Source organism: Oncorhynchus mykiss, chromosome 23 (genome assembly GCF_013265735.2).
Source record: "Oncorhynchus mykiss isolate Arlee chromosome 23, USDA_OmykA_1.1, whole genome shotgun sequence".
In the NCBI taxonomy this organism is placed as follows: Eukaryota; Metazoa; Chordata; class Actinopteri; order Salmoniformes; family Salmonidae; genus Oncorhynchus; species Oncorhynchus mykiss.
In genome coordinates, this window is record NC_048587.1 from 51,955,838 (window position 1) to 51,979,808 (window position 23,971).

Here is a 23,971-nt window from a genome sequence, read left to right on the forward strand (position 1 = left end):
GACGTTGTGATGTCTGGGGAAAGGTAGCACTGCCACCACTCCCGCTTTCCGTTTTTTACTGTAACAATAAATATACTTATTTCCTTTGTCATCCAAGAGCTCCTGAACCTCATCTCTATATGGAAGGACTTGTTGTACAATAGTAGGATGCGCCCAATGTTCTGTTCTGCTAGTGTGGCTGCCCAAGGCTAAGATATAATGTAAGCACCCTCTTCTCAATATGAGGCTAACTGCGGTCCGGTTGCGCCGGGGTCCGGTCTTCTCAGAGGAGTCGGGTTGTTTGGAAATGCAGCCCAAAGCGGATTGTAAACTCTATCTCAGACTAAATACCGTCATGAGACCGATAGTCGACAAGTACCGTAAGGGAAAGTTGAAAAGAACTTTGAAGAGAGAGTTCAAGAGCCCACACGGGTGTTAACACCATTTAGATATAATGTGCCTTTCTCAAGGGCACAACGGCAGTATGAATTATATTGGATGCTGAAGCCGGTAACCCTCTGGCTGACAGATTTTAGAGCAGGCAGCTCAGAGGTTGGAAACGTTCCGCCTCTCTGACCTTGAGGCTACCACCACCCCATCTTGACAGTGCTGATATCCATAAAAGCTCCAACAGGAGCAGTCCATTGCACCAACAACTGATCTCCAGGCAGGAACTCAACAGACTCCACACGCAGCTCTTGGCTCCGGACCCTCTCTTACTGGCAGGATGGCAGCTCCTCTCTCCGTAGGCAGACACGAGCTTCTCCCAGGATCCGTGCATTACACCCAACAGAGGGTCAAGGAGCGTGGCCAGTGGGATAGTAAAATGGAGTTCATTCTAACTGTGGCTGGTGCTATTATTGGACTTGGAAATATATGGAGGTTTCCATATCTTTGTTACAAGAATGGTGGGGGTGAGTCAACAAAGTCTCCTTTTTGCTTGTTGGTGAAATATGTGCATACATGTTTTTTTTTTTTTTTTTTTTAATTTTACCTTTATTTAACCAGGCAAGTCAGTTAAGAACAAATTCTTATTTTCAATGACGGCCTAGGAACAGTGGGTTAACTGCCTGTTCAGGGGCAGAACGACAGATTAGTACCTTGTCAGCTCGGGGGTTTGGACTTGCAACCTTCCGGTTCCTAGTTCCTAGTCCAACTCTCTAACCACTAGGCTACCCTGTACCTCTGAGGCTGCGTTTACACAGGCATCCCAATTCTCAGCATTATTTTCACTAATTGGTCTTTTGACCAATCAGATCAGCTCTTAAAAAGATCTGATGTGAAAAGATCTTGTGTGATTGGACAAAATACCAATTAGTGGGGGGGAAAAAATCTGAATTGTGCCTGTGTAGACGAAGCCATAGAAGCGTGTTCTGTTTATGATGGAGGAGTTTGAACTCTTTTCAGTTCGGTCCCTTTTAAAGTTATTTAGAACATCCTAAATCTTCTTTAGGACTTCCAAAATATATTTATGGGTCAGTTTAATACTGGAACCCTTGCACGATTCACAGTTTCTCAAATAAGTTGAATTTGCTTGATTTACAACTGCACAGGATCAATCAAACTAATCTCAACTGAAATTGAGATGTTTCAATTCAGTCAGAAAGGTTTCCCAAAAGCATCTTAATAAGGCTAAGTTCATCGTTAGAACCTTCGTAGAAGCATCTAACGTCGCACTTAAAAACACTCAAAATCTAAATGCCTGCCTCAGACCACTTGTAGAACAGCCATTGTTGTAAAGTTTTGAAGTAAAAAAACTTTTACTTTACTACACTCCTAAAGAAAATAATATACTTTTCATTACATGAATTCCCTGACACCCAAAAATACTGGTTATATTTTGGACAGGACAGGAACATGGTCCATTCAAACAATCAAGATAACATCATTGGTCATCCCTATCACTTATGATCTGGCAGGCTCACTAAACACACGTTTTGTTTGTAAATTATGTCTGAGTGTTGAAATGTGACCCTGGCTCTCCATACATTTTAAATACAAGAAAAGGGTGCCGTCTGGATTGCTCAAAATAAAGAATTTGAATACTTAAGTATATTTTAGCAATTGCATTTACTTTTGATACTTATGTATATTTAAAAAATCAAAAACTTTTAGACTTTTACTCAAGCGATTGTAACGATATACACAGAGTCGGGAAGCAAATTCAGGGAGTTGAATACATTTAATAAATGAATGAACAAAACAAGAAGCGCAGACACAGATACAGAGACAATGACGACTGGGGAAGAAACCAAAGGGAGTTACATAAAGGGCAGGTAATCAAGGAGGTGATGGTGTCCAGGTGAGTGTCATTAGGTGCAAATGCTGTAACGCTGGTGACCGGTGTACACCATGAACGAGCAACCTGGTGACCTAGAGGCCAGAGAGGGGGCACACGTGACTGGTATTTTACTGGGAGACTGTCACTTTTACTTTAGTCATTTTCTATTAAAGTATATTTACATTTACTCAAATATGACAATTAGGTACTTTTTTCCACCACTGAGAACAGCTAAGTACGTCATTAGGTAAATGTATACACAGAAGATCTCCGCTAAACATTGTGTATCATTCTCTATTTGACCGGCAATGACTTCAGAACAAAGTTGACTACAAATACAACATTGCAAATGTCTTTGATTACAAATAAGTGACGTATAAAAAGATGCTGCAAATGAAGACCGAGATGCCTACATTCAAATATAAACAGTAGGCTACAGGCCCATTTCAATCATATTGACATACATTTCATGTTCAATCAATTGAGTTGTATTTGCTTCACGTAGGCTTCCATGACGTGAAGCCCATTGTGCGCAATGATGAATAAGCCTCCTTAATATTTGCAGCCTTAGGTGGTCAAAAATCACTAGAAGCTGATCCCTCTTCAGAATTGTGAAATAATTTATAATGTTAAGGAAAGTTTTAAAATGGAGAAAGCTGACCCAAGAGCAGCGCTCCCTTTTTTTCGATCCTATCAGTATCGACACTTGCCTGGAAACCTGACATTGAATTGCATTGAATTCTACGTCGGACAGAAAGGAGCGTTTGGATGAGGAAAGTAAATATGGCTATGTTCTGTGAACTACTCCTACCTTTTCACAACACAACTGATTGGCTCAAACGCATTAAGAAGGACAGAAGTTCCACACATTAACTTTTAACAAGGCACCTGTTAATTGAAAAGCATTCCAGGTGACTACCTCATGAAGATGGTTGAGAGAATGCCAAGAGTGATCAAAGCTGTAATCAAGGCAAAGGGTGGCTACTTTTAAGAATCTCCAAATATATAATTTCATTTGTTTAACACTTTTTTAGTTACTACACGATTCCATATGTGTCATTTCATAGTTTTGATGTCTTCACTTTTATTCTACAATGTAGAAAATAGTAAAAATAAAGAAAATCCCTGGAACGAGTAGGTGTGTCCAAACATTTGCCTGGTACTGTATGTGGATGATTGATGTTTTTTGAAAGTTACATATCTTGAAAACTTGAATGCTGACATGCAAAACATTTTGGGATTGTGCCAACCTTACGGACCTTACACACTGCCTTCCCGGGACATCTTCCTGCAGACTTGGGAGAAGCTTTGGATCTATCCGCCATTCCCGTGAAGTACCTGGACCTCTGGGAGGTCTTCAACAACGCCCACACTATGTCCCTCCTTTTGTATCGACCATCCAACTGCACCATTGACCTTCTTCCGGGCACTACATCACCTCGGGGGCGGTTTTACTCCCTGTCGGGTCCGGAGACCAAGTCTATGGAGGAGTACATTGAGGCCTCTCTCGCTGCAGGGAGTGTTTGTCCATCTGCCTCTCCAACCAGCGCATGGTTATTTTTTGTGGAGAAGAAGGACAAAACCATGTGCCTGTGTATCAACTACTGGAGCCTTAATGACATCACGGTTAAAAAACGTTACCCTCTACCACTCATCTCCTGGAATTTCAAACCTCTTCAGGGAGCAACCATCTTCACTTAGTTGGACCATCCGAAATGCTTACCATCTGGTTCGGATACGGGAAGGAGACGAGTGAAAGACAGTACCCGCTAAACGTGTTAAAAGCTATGTGTACTTGGTTATGCCATTCGGACCAATGCTGTGTTCCGGGCCCTGGTCAACAATGTGCTCTGGGACATGCTTAACATGTTCGTGTTTATCTACCTCGACGACATCCTTGTCTTTTCCCATTCAGCTCAAGAGCATGTCTGACAGGTCCTTCAGCGTCTCCTGGAGAACCAGCTTTACATTAAAGTGAAGAAATGTGAATTCCATCGCTCCACTATCTCCTTCCTAGAATAAGTAATCGCCCATCCGGGTGGAGTCCAGTAAACTTTCCCCACATTTCATCTGTCCTTTACCCATCTCTAAAATCCTTAGCCCCTCTGCTGTTCATTTTCTGTTGCCCCGCACACTCCGTGTACATCCCACTTTTCATGTGTCTAGGATTAAACCTCTGTCTCACAGCCCTTTTGTCTCCTGTTTCCTATCTGCCTCTATTGTAGGTCAATTATTTCCAATAAACCTAACCTGTCACACTGGCCCCCAAAAGTCAACATATGGTTAAAGTGAACAGAGGCCTACTTTTTGTGAATCCTGCCTGTTCTGCAGGTGCCTTCTTCATCCCGTATATCCTGTACCTGGTGACCTGTGGCATCCCTCTGTTCATCCTGGAGACGGCTCTTGGACAGTACACCAGCCAGGGGGGCATCACCTGCTGGAGGAAGATCTGCCCGCTGTTTGAAGGTGAGGATAATTGAATTACATAGTGATCTCTGTGTTGAGTATAGATGTACAGCAGGGATGTTCGGTGCCGTTTAAGATGAGGGAGGACAATATTTTTTATGAGCATGTTCTTATTTCTATTACAGCATATTGGATGACTGTCATTCATATTCCATTCACCCAGTTCCATGTAATATCGATAGGTTTAGCCTACTACATGATAGTCAAATTTTAACTATAGCCAGCATGAGGTTGCTTGTGGACTTAAGTGCACCACACATCAGCTGTCTGTGACTAGCAAAACCTTCTCATCATGATGCTAACCGCTACACACAGCCTACATCTTTGTCACGTCATAGTCAACTAGAACTACTAGAACTGATGCATTAGTAAACCCGCTACAATCATGAAGTACAGTCTACAGTCAGAAAGCAGTTTAGCAGTTACACTGGCGGGCCCCTGTCCAATAAATTAATACAACCAAAAGCTTACCTTGACTTGGAAGAGTTCCAATGTTGGAAAGCCATGGCCAGCTAGGGAACATAGCATCCTTCTCTGTTTGAGTATGCTAAACTAGCTAGCTTCATTCGCTAGCTAAGTGAAAGTGAAAACAATACAATGAAATATCTATCTCTCTCTGTATCTTTCTATCTTGCTTTTCTTTCATTTTTGAATGAATTAATTTGTTTAAAACTGTTCAACTATTGTCTTTCTCTTTCTGTAAGTCAACTACTTACCACATGTTATGCACTGCAGTGCTAGCTGGCTGTAGCTTATGTTTTCATTACTAGATTTGTTCTCTGATCCTTTGGATGGATCAACATGTCAGTTCATGCTGACAGTTTGGAGGACATCCTCTAGAAGTTGTCATAATTACTGTGTAAATCTATGGAAGGGGTTGAGAACCATAAGCCTCTTAGGTTTCATATTGAAGTAAATGTAACAAGAGGAAGATGGAAACTAGCTGTCCTCCAGCTTCACCATGATGCTACCCTACTGAGTGCTGTTGAGTCTACTGTACACGTTCATTACAAAACATTGTGTCAATCAGTTATTTGGTGACATTTTAATATATTTAGATGTATGATTTTAGCAAAAAAAAAAGTGAATTCACTGAGGAGGATGGTCCTCCCCTTCCTCCTCTAAGGAGCCTCCACTGCTGTACAGTTCTGTGCACAAGGGTACATTGTTATTGTGACAAACTCTCTCGCGGAGAGAGCTTTTATCATTGCTTCACACATATCTTATCTATCAGATGTCTTAATGCAGATGTTGTCTAGCCTGGTCTAAACATTATGCTAACTACATCAGATTGTAAAGTTGTAACATTGGTGAAGTAAAATAAATCACACTGCAATGAAAACTTTCAGTTCTACTCTAAAGGCAGCACTTCACTTTATAAGCCCCAAGGAAGGGTGTTCCTTAACCGTGCTGAGACACATTTATTCATTTCTATATGAGTTCTGCAAAACAAACAAGTGCTGAGTGACCTTAATGAATATGCAGTAACATAGGGCCACATTAATTTTCCAAAATATATCCTGTTAGGTTTTATGAGCATGCTGCTATGCTTCTGTTCTTGTCTTCATCAGGATTGGGCTACGCCGCCCAGGTGATCACTATATATGGATGTATGACCTACATTGTGATCCTGGCCTGGGCTTTCCACTACCTGTTTTCATCCTTCACTGTTGACCTGCCATGGGCCAACTGTAATAATGACTGGAACACAGGTATTTACAAAATTGGTGGCTGAACTGAAACTTTGTGGCAATTTCATGAGTTAGTACATTGGTGGCTAATGGGTTACAATATTCCCTTCAGGAGCTACTACCTCTGTAGCTTAGTTACAGTTGAAGTGGGAGGTTTATATATACCTTAGCCAAATACATTTAAACTGCGTTTTTCACAATTCCTGACATTTAATCCTAGTAAAAAAATCCCTGTTTTAGGTCCGTTGGGATTAGCACTTTATTTTAAGAATGTAAAATGTCAGAGTAATAGCAGAGAGAATTATTTATTTCAACTTTTATTTCTTTCATCACATTCCCAGTGGGTGAGAAGTTTTCATACACTCAGTTAGCATTTGTTTGACACAAGCTTTTAAACTTGGGTCAAACATTTTGGGTAGCCCTCCACAAGCTTCCCACAATAAATTGGGTGAATTTGGGCACAGTCCTCCTGACAAAAGCACACGCTTTCTCAGTTGTGCCCACACATTTTCTATTGTATTGAGGTCAGGGCTTTGTGATGGCCACTCCAATACCTTGATTTTGTTGTCCTTAAGCCATTTTGCCACATTGGAAGTATGCTTGGGGACATTGTCTATTTGGAAGACCGATTTGCGAACAAGCTTTAACTTCCTGACTGACGTCTTGTGATGTTGCTTTAATATATCCACATAATTTTCTTCCTCATGAAGCCATTTATTTTGTGAAGTGTACCAGTCCCTCGAGCAGCAAAAAAAAAACACAACATGATGCTGCCACCACCGTGCTTCCCGGTTGGGATGGTGTTCTTCGGCTTGCAAGCCTCCCCCGTTTTCCTCCAAACATAACGATGGTCAATATGGTCAAACCATTCTATTTTTGTTTCATCAGACCAGAAGACATTTCTCCAAAAAGTACAATCTTTGTCCCCATGTGCAGTTGCAAACCGTAGTCTGGCTTTTTTATGGAGGGTTTGTAGCAGTGTCTTCTTCCTTGCTGAGCGGCCTTTCAGGTTACGTCGATATAGGACTCGTTTTACTGTGGATATAGGTACTTTTGTACCTGTTTCCTCCAGCATCTTCACAAGGTCCTTTGCTGTTGTTCTGGGATTGATTTGCACTTTTCGCACCAAAGTCCGTTCTTCTCTAAGAGACATAAGCGGTTTAACGGCTGTGAGCCTTTTGATGGCTGCGTGGTCCGACGATGTTTATGCTTGCGTTCTATTGTTTGTACAGATGAACGTGGTACCTTCAGGCATTTGGAAATTGCTCCCAAGGATGAACCAGACTTGTGGATGTCTACTTTTTTTTTGAGGTATTGGCTGATTTCTTTTGATTGTCCCATGATGTCAAGCAAAGAGGCACTGGGTTTGATGTTAGACCTTGAAATACATCCACAGGTACACCTCCAATTGACTCAAATTATGCCAATTAGCTACTCAGATGCTTCTAAAGTCATGACGTCATTTCCTGGAATTTTCCAAGCTGTTTAAAGGCACAGTCACAGTCAAATTTCTGACCCACTGGAATTGTGATATAGTGAATTTTAAATGAAATAATCTGCCTTGTTGGAAAAAATGCTTGTCATGCACAAAGTAGATGTCCTAACCGACTTGACAAAACTATAGTTAGTTAACAAGAAATTTGAGTGGTTGAAAATCAAGTTTTTTGACTCCAACCTAAGTGTATGTAAACTTCCGACTACAACTTTATGTTACAAAGCACAGTGCTGATAATAAATAACATCCACCACTGCAATTCAAAGACAGAAATGTCTAAATGTTTGCAGGTTGTTCCGTGAGGGGAGATCATGAGCAGTCAGTGTGTTAGCGCAAGGCTCTTCTGACGGTCTGGAAAAGACTGAACCATGAGAATAGTATCGGAGCTGGCCATTGCAGGCTGTCACAGCCTTGTCTCACACACACCCACATCTTATACTAGTCCTTGAAAATAAGTTCAGATAAAACTAAGTACATTCAAATGTATTCTCTTTTTGAAAAGTAGACAAGCGTTAAACATAGTGTTGTACATTTAACTCGTGTACATTTTGCTTTTGAGTCAATTACTTTGCGAGGATTAAGATAGTATGTTGCAAATCCACTTGAAGCTGTCAATCTGAGTACTATAATTAAACAATCCCCATTTAAATCATTCAGTTTAAGTTAGTTATGTGTTTTTTGTTTTTTGCATTGGCTGCGTCTCAATCCACCAGATCCAGCTGTCAGCCTTCCACATTTGTCTATTTTTTTTTTTTTGTGATGCAAGGAAACCACCACTAAAGGACACCATTGAGAAGAAGATAATTGCATGGGCCAAGAAACACGAACTACGGACATTAGACCGTTCGACATCTGTCCTTTGCTCTTATGAGTCAAAATGTGAGATATTTGGTTCAAACCGCCATGTCTTTGTGAGACGCAGTGTAGGTGAACAGATTACCTCTGCATGTGTTGTTCCCACCATGAAGCATGGAGGAGGAGGTGTGATGGTGTTGGGGTGCTTTTCTGGTGACACTGGCAGTGATTTATTTAGAATTCAAGGCACACTTAACCAGCATGGCTACCACAGCAGTCTGCAGCGATACGCCATCCCATCTGGTTTGCGCGTAGTGGGACTATCATCTTTTTTTCAGCAGGACAATGACCCAACACACCTCCAGGGTGTGTAAGGGCTATTTGACCAAGAAAGAGAGTGATGGGGTGCTGCATCAGATGGCCTGGCCTCCACAATCACCCAACCTCATATATTTTTATTTGTTTAACACTTTTTGGTTACTACATGATTCCATATATGTTATGTCATAGTTTTGATGTCTACACTATTATTCTACAATTTAGAGAAAAGTACAAATAAAGAAACATCCTTGCATTAGTAGGTGTTATAAAACTTTTGACTGGTTGTGTGTGTGTGTGTGTGTGTGTGTGTGTGTGTGTGTGTATATACACACACACACACACACACACACACACACACATATATATATATATATATATATATATATATATATATATATATACACACAGCGCCTTGCGAAAGTATTCGGCCCCCTTGAACTTTGCGACCTTTTGCCACATTTCAGGCTTCAAACATAAAGATATAAAACTGTATTTTTTTGTGAAGAATCAACAACAAGTGGGACACAATCATGAAGCGGAACGACATTTATTGGATATTTCAAACTTTTTTAACAAATCAAAAACTGAAAAATTGGACGTGCAAAATTATTCAGCCCCCTTAAGTTAATACTTTGTAGCGCCACCTTTTGCTGCGATTACAGCTGTAAGTCGCTTAGGGTATGTCTCTATCAGTTTTGCAAATCGAGAGATTGACATTTTTTCCCATTCCTCCTTGCAAAACAGCTCGAGCTCAGTGAGGTTGGATGGAGAGCATTTGTGAACAGCAGTTTTCAGCTCTTTCCACAGATTCTCGATTGGATTCAGGTCTGGACATTGACTTGGCCATTCTAACACCTGGATATGTAGAGGTCTGTCATTTGTATCATAGGTACACTTCAACTGTGAGAGAGGGAATCTAAAACAAAAATCCAGAAAATCAAATTATATGTGATTTTATATTATATAACATTTTTCCAAACATGAAAATGTTCCCAGTTCAATCATTTCACGTGCATCTCTTTATGTGGATGGCCGAGCTTGTCTCTTTATGTGGATGGCCGAGTTCGTCTGTTTATGTAGATGGCTGATCTCGCCTCTTTATGTGGATGGCTGAGCTCGTCTCTTTATATGGATGGCGGAGCTCTTTATGTGGATGGCCGAGTTTGTTTGTTTATTTATTTGGATGGCTGAGCTCATCTCCTTATGTGGATGGCTGATCTCGCCTCTTTATGTGGATGGCTGAGCTCTTTATGTGGATGGCGGAGCTCTTTATGTGGATGGCCGAGCTCTTTATGTGGATGGCTGAGCTCGTCTCTTTATGTGGATGGCCGAGTTTGTTTGTTTTGTTTATTTATTTGGATGGCTGATCTCGTCTCTTTATGTGGATGGCTGATCTCGCCTCTTTATGTGGATGGCTGAGCTCATCTCTTTATGTGGATGGCTGATCTCGCCTCTTTATGTGGATGGCTGATCTCGTCTCTTTATGTGGATGGCTGATCTCGCCTCTTTATGTGGATGGCTGAGCTCTTTATGTGGATGGCCGAGCTCTTTATGTGGATGGCTGAGCTCGTCTCTTTATGTGGATGGCTGAGCTCGTCTCTTTATGTGGATGGCTGAGCTCGTCTCTTTATGTGGATGGCTGAGCTAGTCTCTTTATGTGGAAGGCCGTGCTCTTTATGTGGATGGCTGAGCTCGTCTCTTTATGTGGATGGCCGAGTTTGTTTGTTTGTTTGTTTGTTTATTTATTTGGATGGCTGAGCTCGTCTCCTTATGTGGATGGCTGATCTCGTCTCTTTATGTGGATGGCCGAGCTCGTCTCTTTATGTGGATGGCCGAGCTCGTCTCTTTATGTGGATGGCTGAGCTCTAAGCTCGTCTCTTTATGTGGATGGCCGAGCTCGTCTCTTTATGTGGATGGCTGAGCTCTAAGCTCGTCTCTTTATGTGGATGGCTGAGCTCTAAGCTCGTCTCTTTATGTGGATGGCTGAGCTCTAAGCTCGTCTCTTTATGTGGATGGCTGAGCTCTAAGCTCGTCTCTTTATGTGGATGGCTGAGCTCTAAGCTCGTCTCTTTATGTGGATGGCTGAGCTCTAAGCTCGTCTCCTTATGTGGATGGCTGATCTCGTCTCTTTATGTGGATGGCCGAGCTTGTCTCTTTATGTGGATGGCTGAGCTCTAAGCTCGTCTCTTTATGTGGATGGCCGAGCTCGTCTCTTTATGTGGATGGCTGAGCTCATCTCTTTATGTGGATGGCCGAGCTCGTCTCTTTTTGTGGATGGCTGAGCTCACCTCTTTATGTGGATGGCCGAGCTCGTCTCTTCATGTGGATGGCCGAGCTCGTCTCTTTTTGTGGATGGCCGAGCTCGTCTCTTTATGTGGATGGCCGAGCTCATCTCTTTATGTGGATGGCCGAGCTCGTCTCTTCATGTGGATGGCCGAGCTCGTCTCTTCATGTGGATGGCCGAGCTCGTCTCTTCATGTGGATGGCCGAGCTCGTCTCTTCATGTGGATGGCCTAGCTCGTCTCTTTTTGTGGATGGCTGAGCTCGTCTCTTTATGTGGATGGCCGAGCTCGTCTCTTCATGTGGATGGCCTAGCTCGTCTCTTTTTGTGGATGGCTGAGCTCGTCTCTTCATGTGGATGGCCGAGCTCGTCTCTTTTTGTGGATGGCTGATCTCGTCTCTTTATGTGGATTGCTGATCTCGTCTCTTTTTGTGGATGGCCGAGCTCGTCTCTTTATGTGGATGGCCGAGCTCGTCTCTTCATGTGGATGGCTGAGCTCGTGCAGATGTTTCTCTCACACCCTCCCTCGACCTCTAAAAACTTTTCTTTGGGCACGCGCATTTGCTTCACACATCTGCCAATCAATGGTGGTCAGAAGTTTTGACACTGTCCAATCAGAAGATTGTTGAGGCGTGAGGTCAGCATATAAACACCCGGACTCATGCGTCAAAGTGCTCAGGGTTGATGTGAGGAGAGATTTTTTATGATTGCAAAGACTTGGCCGCTACGTTTTTGATTGACAGTGCATACAGTATGTTAGTTAGTTAAATAATTAGTTAAATCAAGGGCGAGGGGATGTGAGAGAAACATCTGCAGGAGCTCAGCCATCCACACAGACATGCATGCAATTATTGACTAGGACCAGTTTCACGCTGTGAAAATCTTTACAACATGACGTCACAATCACAACTATTGGGAACTATTTCACGCTGGGAAGATTATTACATGACACGTGGCCGGGTATTGGGTGGAGGCCGGCTAGTGATGGCTATTTAAAAGTCTGATGAACTTGAGATAGGAGCTGTTTTTCAGTGTCTCGGTCCCAGCTTTGAAGCACCTGAGCTGACCTTGCCATCAGGATAATAGCGGGGTGAGTAGACCGTGGCTCGTCTGGCTAAAGTCCTTGATGATTTTGGCCTTCCTGTGACACCGGGTGCTGAAGATGTCTTGAAGGGCAGTCAGTGTAATCCCACTGATGCGTTGTGCTGACCGCACCACCCTCTGGAGAGCCCTGCGGTTGCGGACAGTGCAGTTGCCGTACCAGGTGGCGAAACAGCCCGACAGGATGCTCTCAATGGTGAGGGTCTTAGGTGCCAAGCTGAATTTCTTTAGCACTTTCTTCACCACATTGTTTGTGTGGGTGGACCATTTTCAGATTGTTTGTGATGTATTAGCCGAAGAACTTGAAGGTTTTCACCTTCTCCACTGTGGCCCCATCGATGTGGATGAGGGCGTGCTCCCTCTGCTGTCTCCTGAAGTCCCCAATCAGCTTTTTCATTTTGTTGGCGTTGAGGGTTAGGCTATTTTCCTGGCTCCACTCCACCAGTGACCTCACCTCCTCCCTGTAGGCTGTCTCGTCATTGTTTTTAATCAGTCCCACCAGTTACCTTCACTTTATTGGGCAAAGGACAATGGTGGACATCTTGAAGCAAGTGGAGACAGCAGACTGGGATAGGGCGAGATTAAATATGTCCGTAAACACTCCAGCCAGCTGGTCTGTGCATGCTCTGAGGACACGGCTAGGGATGCCGTCTGGGCCGGCAGCCTTGGGAGGGTTAACACGCTTAAAAGTCTTATTCACATCGGCCGCGGAGAAGGAGAGCTCACAGTCCTCTAGAGTGACCTATGTCGTCATCAAAGCGAGCGAAGAAGGTGCTTAGCTTGTCCGGGAGTAAGATGTCGGTGTACACAACTTGGCTGGCTTTCCTTTTATAATCTGTGATTGCCTGGAGTCCATGACACATACAGTGTATTTATGAATATGTTATTCAAGGCCAAAATCAATATTTTATCAAATAACTTTAAAATATATTTTTTCATACCTACAGGGGTCATACAGTTTAAAATAAAATATCTAAATGATCCATGGTATGACCATCTTAAAAACAATTCCATATGTTAGCTTAGTAGAACCCCCCTTTTTTTGTATTTTTTACCTGCTTCAACTCAACTTCCATATATTTCAGATCCTTGCCTCACATTTGGTACCAAACTGTCAACTTTTAACTTGCTACAAATAGACTTCGATGTATTTCAGATGCTTGTGTCACATTTGGTACCAATAATGTAACCAGCAATTGGACTGTTCCTCTCCTGAATACGTCATCTTCAGTTGTAGAGTTTTGGCAGTAAGTAATTCTATAATAATGCTGTGTTTTTAACCATGACATCTTTCATGATTATATTCTTGCCTCAAATTAATCAGATAGTCTTATTTTCTTTTTTAAAGGGTACTGTAACAATGTTGAAATAATTAGTGCATACAATAAATTACAATAGGCTACAATATATTTATATCAGATACATTTTATTTTGGTGACGAAATGTTTTGCAGTGTCTACCTTTTCTCCTCACAGGCGGCGAGTGCTGCGGATATCGGATGGAATAGAATCACTTGGAGGCATTAGATGGGAGCTGGCCCTGTGCCTTCTGCTGTCCTGGGCCATCTGCTACTTCTGTATCTGGAAAGGAGTGAGGTCTACAGGAAAGGTGAGACTGAACACATGCATCGTTCCAATCTCAATCAATCTTTAAATCAAAGGTTAAAAAAGAAAAGAAAATCAACAACAACAAAAAACAGAGGTGTAATATTTGCTGTAGCTATACCCTACTTGGTGAGATGTATGGATCCATAGTTGGTAGCAGGTCAGAGTTATTCATCATGAATCTTTTCCTGGACGCAGCTCTGCAGAGTGGACACTAGCTAGCACAGCCACAAGTCATCAAATTTTAAACCAAACCTAACCCAACCTTAAGCCTAACCTTAACCACACTGCTAACCCTAACCTTAAATTAATAAACTTGTTCAATATAGAAAATATTTGACTTTGCAGCTGGCTTATCTAAGGGGAAATCACTCAGTTCTCCCTCCAGGACTAGACTCACGAAAATAAACATCAACCTGATAGTTGGTAATAGTTGCTAGTTGGTATGGTAATACCTGCTAGATGGTGTTAAGGACATTTTTACTTTGAGCATATTGTCTTTGGTGTCGTAAACAGTCCTTGGCTCCTGCCTGTGCCCGGTAAATACACCTCCTCCTTAAGACTATTTGTCAGAATGCCCAGAAGATGTTCTTTTAAGTTAAGATATGAGACGGTGCCAGACACTTGCCAGAACCAACCCTATGAACTGTGCCTATGTAACATGTCTGTAACCAGTATATAAGGGAACTAAACTGGACTGCCCCGTGAGAGCTCCTGGCTGATGTTCACTATGGTGCATCAAGTTTGTTGGAACCTCTCCAGCATGCTGACAATAAACAATGATTAACTTAAGATTGACTTTGAGTGTCCCTGTGTAAGCATTTCCACAACATTGGTATCGTAATAGTACTACTTGGTATGGTAATATGCTAGTTGGTATGGTAATACTTCCTAGTTGGTACGGTAATACCTGCTAGTTGGTATGGTAATACATGCTAGTTGCTATGATAATACATGCTATTTGGTATACCTACTAGTTGGATCAATAATAACTGCTAGTTGGTACGGTAATACCTGCTAGTTGGTACAGTAATAGCTGCTAGTTGGTACGGTAATACCTGCTAGTTGGTACAATAATAACTGCTAGTTGGTACGTTAATATCTGCTAGTTGGTACAGTAATACCTGCTAGTTGCTATGGTAATACATGCTACTTGCTATGGTAATTCATGCTATTTGGTACAATAATAACTGCTAGTTGGTACGGTAATACCTGCTATGGTAATACATGCTAGTTGCTATGGTAATTCATGCTATTTGGTATACCTGCTAGTTGCTACGATAATAACTGCTAGTTGGTATGGTAATACCTGCTAGTTGGTACGGTAATACCTGCTAGTTGGTACAGTAATACCTGCTAGTTGGTACAGTAATACATGCTAGTTGCTATGGTAATACATGCTATTTGGTACAATAATAACTGCTAGTTGGTACGGTAATACCTGTTAGTTGGTACGGTATTATCTGCTAGTTGGTACAGTAATACCTGCTAGTTCCTATGGTAATACATGCTAGTTGGTACGGTAATACATGCTCGTTGGTACGGTAATACCTGCTAGTTGCTATGGTAATACCTGCTAGTTGCTATGGTAATACCGCTAATGTCAATATTGTGTTGTTCTGTGTCATACCTGTCTATTTATTCCTAGGCAGCGTGCTTCACGGCAACGTTCCCCTATGTCATGCTACTGGTGCTATTCGTCCGAGGAGTGACCCTACCTGGAGCTATAGATGGCATATTCTACTACATGTATCCCAATGCTACACGGCTTGCTGATCCACAGGTATTATGTGTATGGTAAATTTATGAGCCAGTTTCCTGGACACGGATAGAGCATCGGCCGGGAATAAAAAACATTTTAAATTGAGCATTTCCATTGCACATCCTTCAGGAGTATGCTCAATCAGTGTCCAGGAAACCTTCCCTCTAAGTCCTTCTTCAATCTCATCACATCTTACCGGAATACTTTTCTGTTTTGATTCTTGAATGTTCCGTTTATGACTAGAGTTGAACTCCTATTTGTGTTCAATAAGGTTTGGATGGATGCAGGAACCCAGGTATTTTTTTCTTATGCCATATGCCTGGGATACCTGACTTCTCTCGGAAGCTACAACAAATACAACAACAACTGTTACAAGTGAGTCTTCAGTTTTAGGGTGTGGGTTTGATTTAGAATACACAGTATTCATTTGTCACAGTGAAGATCTTGCATAGTTGGCTCATTCCCTGGTGCTAACTGGTCTGAAGATGTAAAAAATGCACACCTGGTTAATTAAGCATGGAGGAATAGAACACTTAGAAAGGAAAATCTACACTGGCTTGGATGGCTTGGATGGATCGGAAGGCTCGGATGGCTCGGATGGCTCGGATGGATCGGATGGCTTGGATGGCTCGGCTGGATCGGATGCGATACATTCAATCCCTTAAATGCATAGTTATCTCATTCAGCTACGCCTAGAAGAGTCATGGCACAACATGCCCTCCTGACAAGGCATTACCTGGGGCTAAATGTTAATCCCCTACATTTGAATATTTTTAGACCTTCACCAATTACAATAGTGTGTAAAAGAGGATTGAGACCTAATATGAAAGAGTATTCAAACATAATATGAACGAGAATCGAGAACTAATACAGTGCATTCGGAAAGTACTCAGACCCCTTGACTTTTTCCACACTTTGTTACCTTATAGGCTGATAAAATGGCTGATGAAAAAATCCCTCGTCAATCTACACATAATAACCCATAATGACAAAGAAAAAACTGTTTTTTCGACATTATTGTAAATGTATAAAAAAATGAAATTGTACATTTCCATAAGTATTCGCACACTTTACTCTTGTTGAAGCACCTTTGGCAGTCATTTAGGCCTGAGTCTTTTTGGATATGACGCCACCAGCTTGGGACACATGCATTTGTGGAGTTTCTCCCATTCTCCTCTGCAGATCCTCAAGCTCTGTCAGGTTGGATGGGGAGTGTCGCTGCACAGCTGTTTTCAGGTCTCCCCAGAGATGTTCAATCGGGTCAAAGTCCAAGCTCTGGCTGGGCTAGTCCAAGCTTTGTCCCGAAGCCACTTCTGCAGTGTCTTGGCTGTGTGCTTAGGGCTGTTGTCCTGTTGAAAGGTGAACCTTCGCCCCAGTCTGAGATCCTGAGCACTCTGGAGCAGGTTTTCATCAAGGATCTCTCTGTTTTTTGCTCCGTTCATCATTCCCTCAACTATCTTTCCCTGACTAGTCTCCTAGGACCTGCCGCTGAAAAACATCCCCACAACATGATGCTGCACTACCATGCTTCATCGTAGGGATGGTGCCAGGTTTCCTCTAGACGTGATGCTTGGTATTCAGGCCAAAGAGTTCAAACTTGGTTTCATCAAACCAGAGAATCTTGTCCTTCAGGTTCATTTTGGCAAACTCCAAGCGGGCTGCCGTGTGCCTTTTACTGAGGAGTGGCTTCCGTCTGGTCATTCGAACATTGGTGGAGTTCTGCAGAGATGGTTGGCCTTCTGGAAGGTTCTCCCATCTCCACAGAGGAACTCTAGAGCTCTGTCAGAGTGACCATCGGGTTCTTGGTCACATCCCTGACCAAGACTATTCTCCCCCGATTGCTCAGTTTGACCGGGCGGCCAGCTCTAGAAAGAGTGTTAGAGGTTCCCATCTTCTTCCGTTTGAGAATGATATAGGCCACTGTGTTCTTGGGGCCGTTCCATGTGGCAGAAATTGTTTGACACCTTTCTTCAGATCTGTGTCTCGACACAATGGTGTCTCGGAGCTCTACAGACAATTCCTTCGGCCTCATGGCTTGGATTTTGCTTTGACATGCACTATCAGCTTTGGGACCTTATATAGACAGGTGTGTGCCTTTCATATTATGTTCAAACAATTGATTTTACCACATGTGGACACCAATTAAGTTGTAGAAATAGCTACATTTTCCGAGTCTCATAGCAAAGGTTCTGACTACTTATGTAAATAAGGTATTTCCTGTTTGTTTTTTCATACATTTGCAAAAATGTTTTTCGCTTGTCATTATTTGGTATCGTGTGTAGATTGATGAGGAACATTTTTTTATTTAATCAATTTTAGAATAAGGCTGTAACACAACAAAATGTGGAAAAAGTAAAGGGCTCTGAATACTTTCCAAATGCACTGTATGTTGAAGACTGTTTTGTGCCTTGCAGAGACTCCTTCTACCTGTGCTTGTTGAACAGTGGGACCAGCTTCCTGTCTGGTTTTGCTATTTTTTCCATCCTGGGTTATATGGCTGGAGAACAGGGTGTGGACATCTCTATGGTAGCTGAGTCAGGTAAGTCTCTAATGCAGTGTAACAGAGGTACACGTAGAGTATTCTGTAACGTTTTGTTTTCTTGCTGCTCTGCTGCAGGTCCTGGCCTGGTGTTCATAGTGTACCCACAGGCAGTGTCCCTGCTCCCCTGTCCTCAGTTCTGGGCCGTGTGTTTCTTCACCATGATCATCCTGTTAGGATTGGACAGCCAGGTTAGAGCTCAATACCCACCACACCCTAACCCTGTGTATCCTGCTCGGTTCTTCACGGCACCTTACCCTCCCTCCACCTTGGTGTCCTGCTGTGTTCTTTCCTGCACCTTACCCTCCCTCCACCTGGGTGTCCTGCTGTGTTCTTCCCTGTACCTTACCCTCCCTCCACCTGGGTGTCCTGCTGTGTTCTTCCCTGTACCTTACCCTCCCTCCACCTGGGTGTCCTGCTGTGTTCTTCCCTGCACCTTTCCCTCCCTCCACCTTGGTGTCCTGCTGTGTTCTTCCCTGTACCTTACCCTCCCTCCACCTGGGTGGCCTACTGTGTTCTTCCCTGCACCTTACCCTCCCTCCACCTCGGTGTCCTGCTGTGTTCTTCCATGCACCTTACCCTCTCATGTACACTGCCCTCTCTCTCTTCTGTCATGTTCCCCAGTTTGTCGGCCTTGAGAGCCTTATGACCTCGGTAACGGATGTCTACCCCAACGTCCTCAGAAAGGGCCACCGGAGGGAGCTACTGCTGCTGCTCATCTGCTGTTGCTGCTGCCTGGTCGGACTCATCATGGTCACAGAGGTGAGAGGTCCCAGACACAGGTCACACATGCTCTCAAAAAGTTTCTGCTGTGTGAACAGGTAGAGAAGGGTCTCTGATATACTGTAAGAACACATATCAATAACATAAAGTAAGGTTTGAAAGTAGTTGTAATGAATGTCTATTTCTCTGCAGGGTGGCCTCTACATCATACAGCTGTTTGATCATTATGTGTGCAGTGGTGCCACTCTGCTACTCCTCTCCATATGCCAGTCTTTCAGTATTGGATGGATATATGGTATGAATGGGGAAATTACATTTAGTAAATAGTAGTTCATACTTATAGTTCCTTCAACTATCCTTTTAACAACAAGGGAACTGTTCATGAGTACCCCCTATATGTCTCTGTCCAAGGTGCTGAACGTTTCTGTGACAACATTGAGGATATGATTGGCTACAGGCCCTCCTCTCTGGTGAAGTACTGTTGGCTATACATCACCCCTACTATGTGCACAGTGAGTTTAAGTCAAGTGCATTTTCATCATTATTTTACTTACATTTATGGATATTATTTCATAATGCAGTTGCCTTCAAAACCTTGTGCTGTTAATATCAAACAAGACAAGACAAAGACAAGATAAGACAAAACAACATATTTCGGGCATCTTTTTCCTCTTCCAGGGAACCTTTGTGTTCTCGGTGCTGAAGTACAGCCCTCTGAAGTTCAACAACACCTATGTGTACCCCTGGTGGGCTTACGGGCTGGGATGGTTCCTGGCTATGTCCTCCCTCTCTCTCATTCCCATCACCATGGTCTACAAACTGTACCGAGGACAAGGGACATTTTGGCACGTCAGTGGCATTTCAGATTTTCTCTTGAATATTAGCACTCGTGTGAAAAACGACTTATTGTTGCATTAAATGCATGAATCAAATGAATTATGACATTCTGATCAATAAAGCTTGTCTATGTGTTTCTGAGCTATTCTGAGATAGATTTTGAAGAATACTTTTGCTGCTAATTGATTGTACGTATATTGATATCTCTTTGCTTCCCCAGCGCCTCCAGGCAATCTGCCGGCCAGCAGATGACCTTCCCAGGATCAGGGCTGGGATGTAATCAGGGTTGGGATGTTACATGTAATCCGTTACAAGTAAAGGATTACACAAAACCTGTAACTGTAATAATTTACTGTTACCAGCACAACCGTGCTGAGGGTGCTGCAGAACCCCCCCAAATAAAAAATAAACATTACCAGTCAAAGTGGGGACACACCTACTAATTCAAGGGTTGTTCCTGATTTTTACTATTTTCTAAATTGTAGAATTATAGTGAAGACATCAAAACTATGATATAATACATATGGAATCATGTAGCAACTCAAAAAGCGTTAAACAAATCAAAACATATTTTGGATTCTTCAAAGTAACCACCCTTTGCCTTGATTCTCAGCTTTGCACACTCTTGGCATTCTCTCAACCAGCTTCATGAGGAATGCTTTTCCAGCTGTCTTGAAGGAGTTCCCACATATCCTGAGCACTTGTTGGCTGCTTTTCCTTCATTCTGCGGTCAGACTCATCCCAAACCATCTCAATTTGGTCGAGTTCGGGTGATTGTGGAGGCCAGGTCATCTGATGCAGCACGCCATCACCCTCCTTGGTAAAATAGCCCTTACACAGCCTGGAGGTGTGTTGGGTCATTGTCCTGTTGAAAAACATATGATAGACCCACTAAGCGTAAACCAGGTGGGATGGTGTATTGCTGCAGAATGCTGTGGTAGCATGCTGGTGCCTTGAATTCTAAATAAATCACTGAACGTGACATCAGCAAAGCAACCCCACACCATTACACCTCCTCCTCCATGCTTCACGGTGGGAACCGCACATGCTCAGATCGTCCATTCACCCACTCTTACAAAGACACAGCGGTTGGAGCCAAATATATCAAATTTGGACTCATCAGACCAAAGGACGGATTTCAACCGGTCTAATTTCCATTGTTGGTGTTTCTTGGCACAATCAAGTCTCTTATTCTCAATGGTGTCCTTTAGTAGTGGTTTCTTTGCAGCAATTCGACCATGAAGGCCTGATTCATGAGTCTCCTCTGAACAGAGGATGTTGAGATGTGTCTGTTACTTGAACTCTGTGAAGCATTTATAAGGGCTGCAATTTCTGAGGCTCGTGACTCTAATGAAATTATCCTCTGCAGCAGAGGTAACTCTGGGTCTTTCTTTCCTGTGGTGGTCCTCATGAGAGCCAGTTAAATCATAGTGATTGATAACAATTGTCTGGATTTGAACAAACCTTCATATTTCTTGAAATGTGACTGACCTTCATGTCTTAAAGTAATGGAATGTAATGATTTTCTTTGCTTATTTGAGCTTTTCTTGCCATAATTTGAACTTGGTCTTTTACCAAATAGGGTGATCTTCTGTATACCATCCTTACTATGGCACAGCACAACTGATTGGCTCAAACGCATTAAGAAGGAAAGAAATCCCACAAATTAACCTTTAACAAGGCACACCAGTTAATTGAAACGCATTCCAGGTGACTATGTCATGAAGGTTGTTGAAAGAATGCCAAGAGTGTGCAAAGCTGTCATTAAGGCAAAGGGTGGCTGCTTTGAAGAACCTCTAAAAGAAAATATATTTTGATTCGTTTAATACTTTTTTGGTTACTACTTGATTCTATATGTGTTATTTCATAGTTTTGATGTCGTCACTATTATTTTACAATGTTGAATAATAGTACAAATAAAGGAAAACAATGTAATGAGTAGCTGGTACTGTATATTATTCAAAAATCGACAAAAGTAGTACACTGGGCCTATAACAGTCCTGTATTAGTGGACTGATATAGCCATCTGTAGTGTGCACTTTTATTTCTTCTAACGCCATGTAGGCCTATTGGTATCAAAATGGCTATTTAGAGAATTTCACCAATTTTGGCCTAAAAAACAATAACAATTACAGGCTACATAGCAAATGTGGATTGTTATCCAGTGACAGAATGGTAATTGAGATCATGTAAATCATTAATGATTATTTAGTTGGGTTAAATGTAAAAAAAATCTTACTGTAGGCCTACTTCATCATCATCCTCTGCCTACATACTTAAATCCTACCTGAACCTAACTGCCTCTGGTATGATGCATTTCTACCTCTCACTCTATCTTGCTTCTCCATCTTCCTGAATTAAACGAGATGTTCTAACAAATCAATCCTGCTGGCAAAACGTCATTAAATATAGCTAAGTTATTTAGCTCTAGTGTGGATGTAGGCCTGTTTTGTACATAATGAGCACCCAGATGTTTTGCTTCCCTGGAGAACAATGCAGACAGGCAATATACAAGAATGAGTCGGGCACACACATTATAAGGAACATCTCTGAATGCAGGGCAACCATCTTGGTGGGAAGTGCACGAGACAATGCTGCTGCATAGTACACCATATGTTCCATTCCACTTGGGAGGCTTTATATAGCCTATTCCAGGGGGTCAGCAACCCTTTTCATATGAGTGACAATTTACAAAAGATCTGCGTGCCAGTTTAGATTTTCATGTAAGCATTGTAGGCTACTCAACTGTGTCTAAAGAAATGTCTAACTGCCCACCAACTGAATAATTCTTGCTGGGTACCAGACAGAGACGTTGTCCATTCAGCCACATGCCACGGAGAATTGTCCTAACTTTTTCTCACCATACGTGTTGGCCATTCCAGCTATGTTACGTTCCCCAGTTTATGTGTTGTAGTTTGTGTATTTGCATGTGTTTATTTCAGGAAATGGCTCCCCCCCCCCCCCTTGTCAAGACACAGCTGTCTCCAGTTACACATTCATTCTGAAGCTATATAAAAGCCAGTGTTCTGTTCAGGAGAGAGAGAAATTTGCTGGGAGGTCATTGCAGAGATATTGCTGGGAGGTCATTGCTGGGAGGTCATTGCTGGGAGGTCATTGAAGAGATTTTGCTGGGAGGTCATTGCTGGGAGGTCATTGCAGGGAGGTCATTGCAGAGATTTTGCTAGAGAGATTTTTGCTAGAGATTTTTGCTAGAGAGATTTTTGCTGGAGGTTGATTTGCTGGGAGTTCATTGCTGGGAAGTGGTATGTTTTGTGAGTTTGTTGCTCAGGTAGAGTTTAGTTGATGTCCTTTGTTTGCTTAGTTTGTTTGTGAAATTGTTTAATATTCTGTTTCATTTGTTCCCAGGGGGGAAGGGGAAGGCACCTTGGGAGTGTTTAGGCAAGAGGCCCGCGGGCATACATATACCCGTAGTATATTCACTGTCTAGGCACACTAGGTTAGACCTGGGCGGACCACCCCCTGTATTTTGGTTAGGGCACCAGGTGGTGCTAAATTAGGTAAAAGTGGTTAGGCAGGTAAGATAGGAGAGGGGGGGGGCTTTGAGATTTACTTTCTTTGCTTTGGTTCCGTCCAGCCCCTTTTCCCCATATTACCGTGTAAAGGAATAAAGTCCTTGTAAACGGTACCACATTCTGTCTGTCATCCTTACTCGCACCTACAGTCCATACCTTTTTCACTTCACGGAGAGTTTAGTTGTAGCAGGGTGTTGCGTTCCCTCTTCATAGAGGCGTGCGTAACATAATGACGAGGGGGCGGGGTCTGGGAAAGCCCAGGAAGTTATGTTACGCACTCCTCTATGAAGAGGGACAAGCTCTATGAAGAGGGACAAGCTCTCTCTTGACAAGCTCCTTTCAGTCAGCCGGCTCGTTCGGCTCAGCTCACCAAAAAGAGGCGGCTCTTTTGGCTCCCAAACAGCTTATAAATAAAAAAAAAAGAATGTATTTTTTCAAGTCAAACAGTTTGCGACAGTTTGACTTTGAATGGTGTTAAAAATTCTAATTAAATTCTTAAATGAAATCATACTCTACCTTAACCACAATGCATTTAAAAATGCATTGGTTTGTTATGATAATTA

The 23,971-nt window shown here is 42.5% G+C and overlaps 1 protein-coding gene across 3 annotated transcripts; it reads left to right on the plus strand.

Moving 5' to 3' along the window:
• The first annotated feature begins 334 nt into the window (after positions 1–334).
• LOC110503031 (sodium- and chloride-dependent GABA transporter 2-like) lies at positions 335–20,274 on the plus strand. Of its 3 annotated transcripts, none has more exons than XM_036960770.1 (14): positions 335–354; positions 775–893; positions 4,592–4,726; positions 6,298–6,438; positions 13,567–13,657; positions 13,886–14,018; positions 15,663–15,797; positions 16,048–16,151; positions 18,191–18,315; positions 18,394–18,506; positions 18,940–19,077; positions 19,231–19,333; positions 19,450–19,550; positions 19,717–20,274. In XM_036960770.1, the coding sequence occupies exons 1-14, from the start codon at positions 335–337 to the stop codon at positions 19,954–19,956; spliced, it is 1,698 nt and encodes a 565-aa protein (XP_036816665.1). In that variant the 3' UTR covers positions 19,957–20,274. The 3 variants fall into 3 exon arrangements, with proteins under 3 accessions (XP_036816665.1, XP_036816663.1, XP_036816662.1); XM_036960768.1 differs by lacking the exon at positions 335–354 and having other exon boundaries at positions 556–893; positions 19,717–19,887; positions 20,096–20,274; XM_036960767.1 differs by lacking the exon at positions 335–354 and having other exon boundaries at positions 556–893.
• The last annotated feature ends 3,697 nt before the right edge of the window (positions 20,275–23,971 follow it).

Coding starts and splice junctions, on each gene's coding strand:
- LOC110503031 (XM_036960767.1), top strand. CDS start 707: ATGGCAGCTCCTCTCTCCGTAGGCAGACACGAGCTTCTCCCAGGATCC. Junction 18,316..18,393: donor CTCTATGGTAGCTGAGTCAG/GTAAGTCTCTAA, acceptor GCTCTGCTGCAG/GTCCTGGCCTGGTGTTCATA. Junction 19,334..19,449: donor CAGTATTGGATGGATATATG/GTATGAATGGGG, acceptor TCTCTGTCCAAG/GTGCTGAACGTTTCTGTGAC.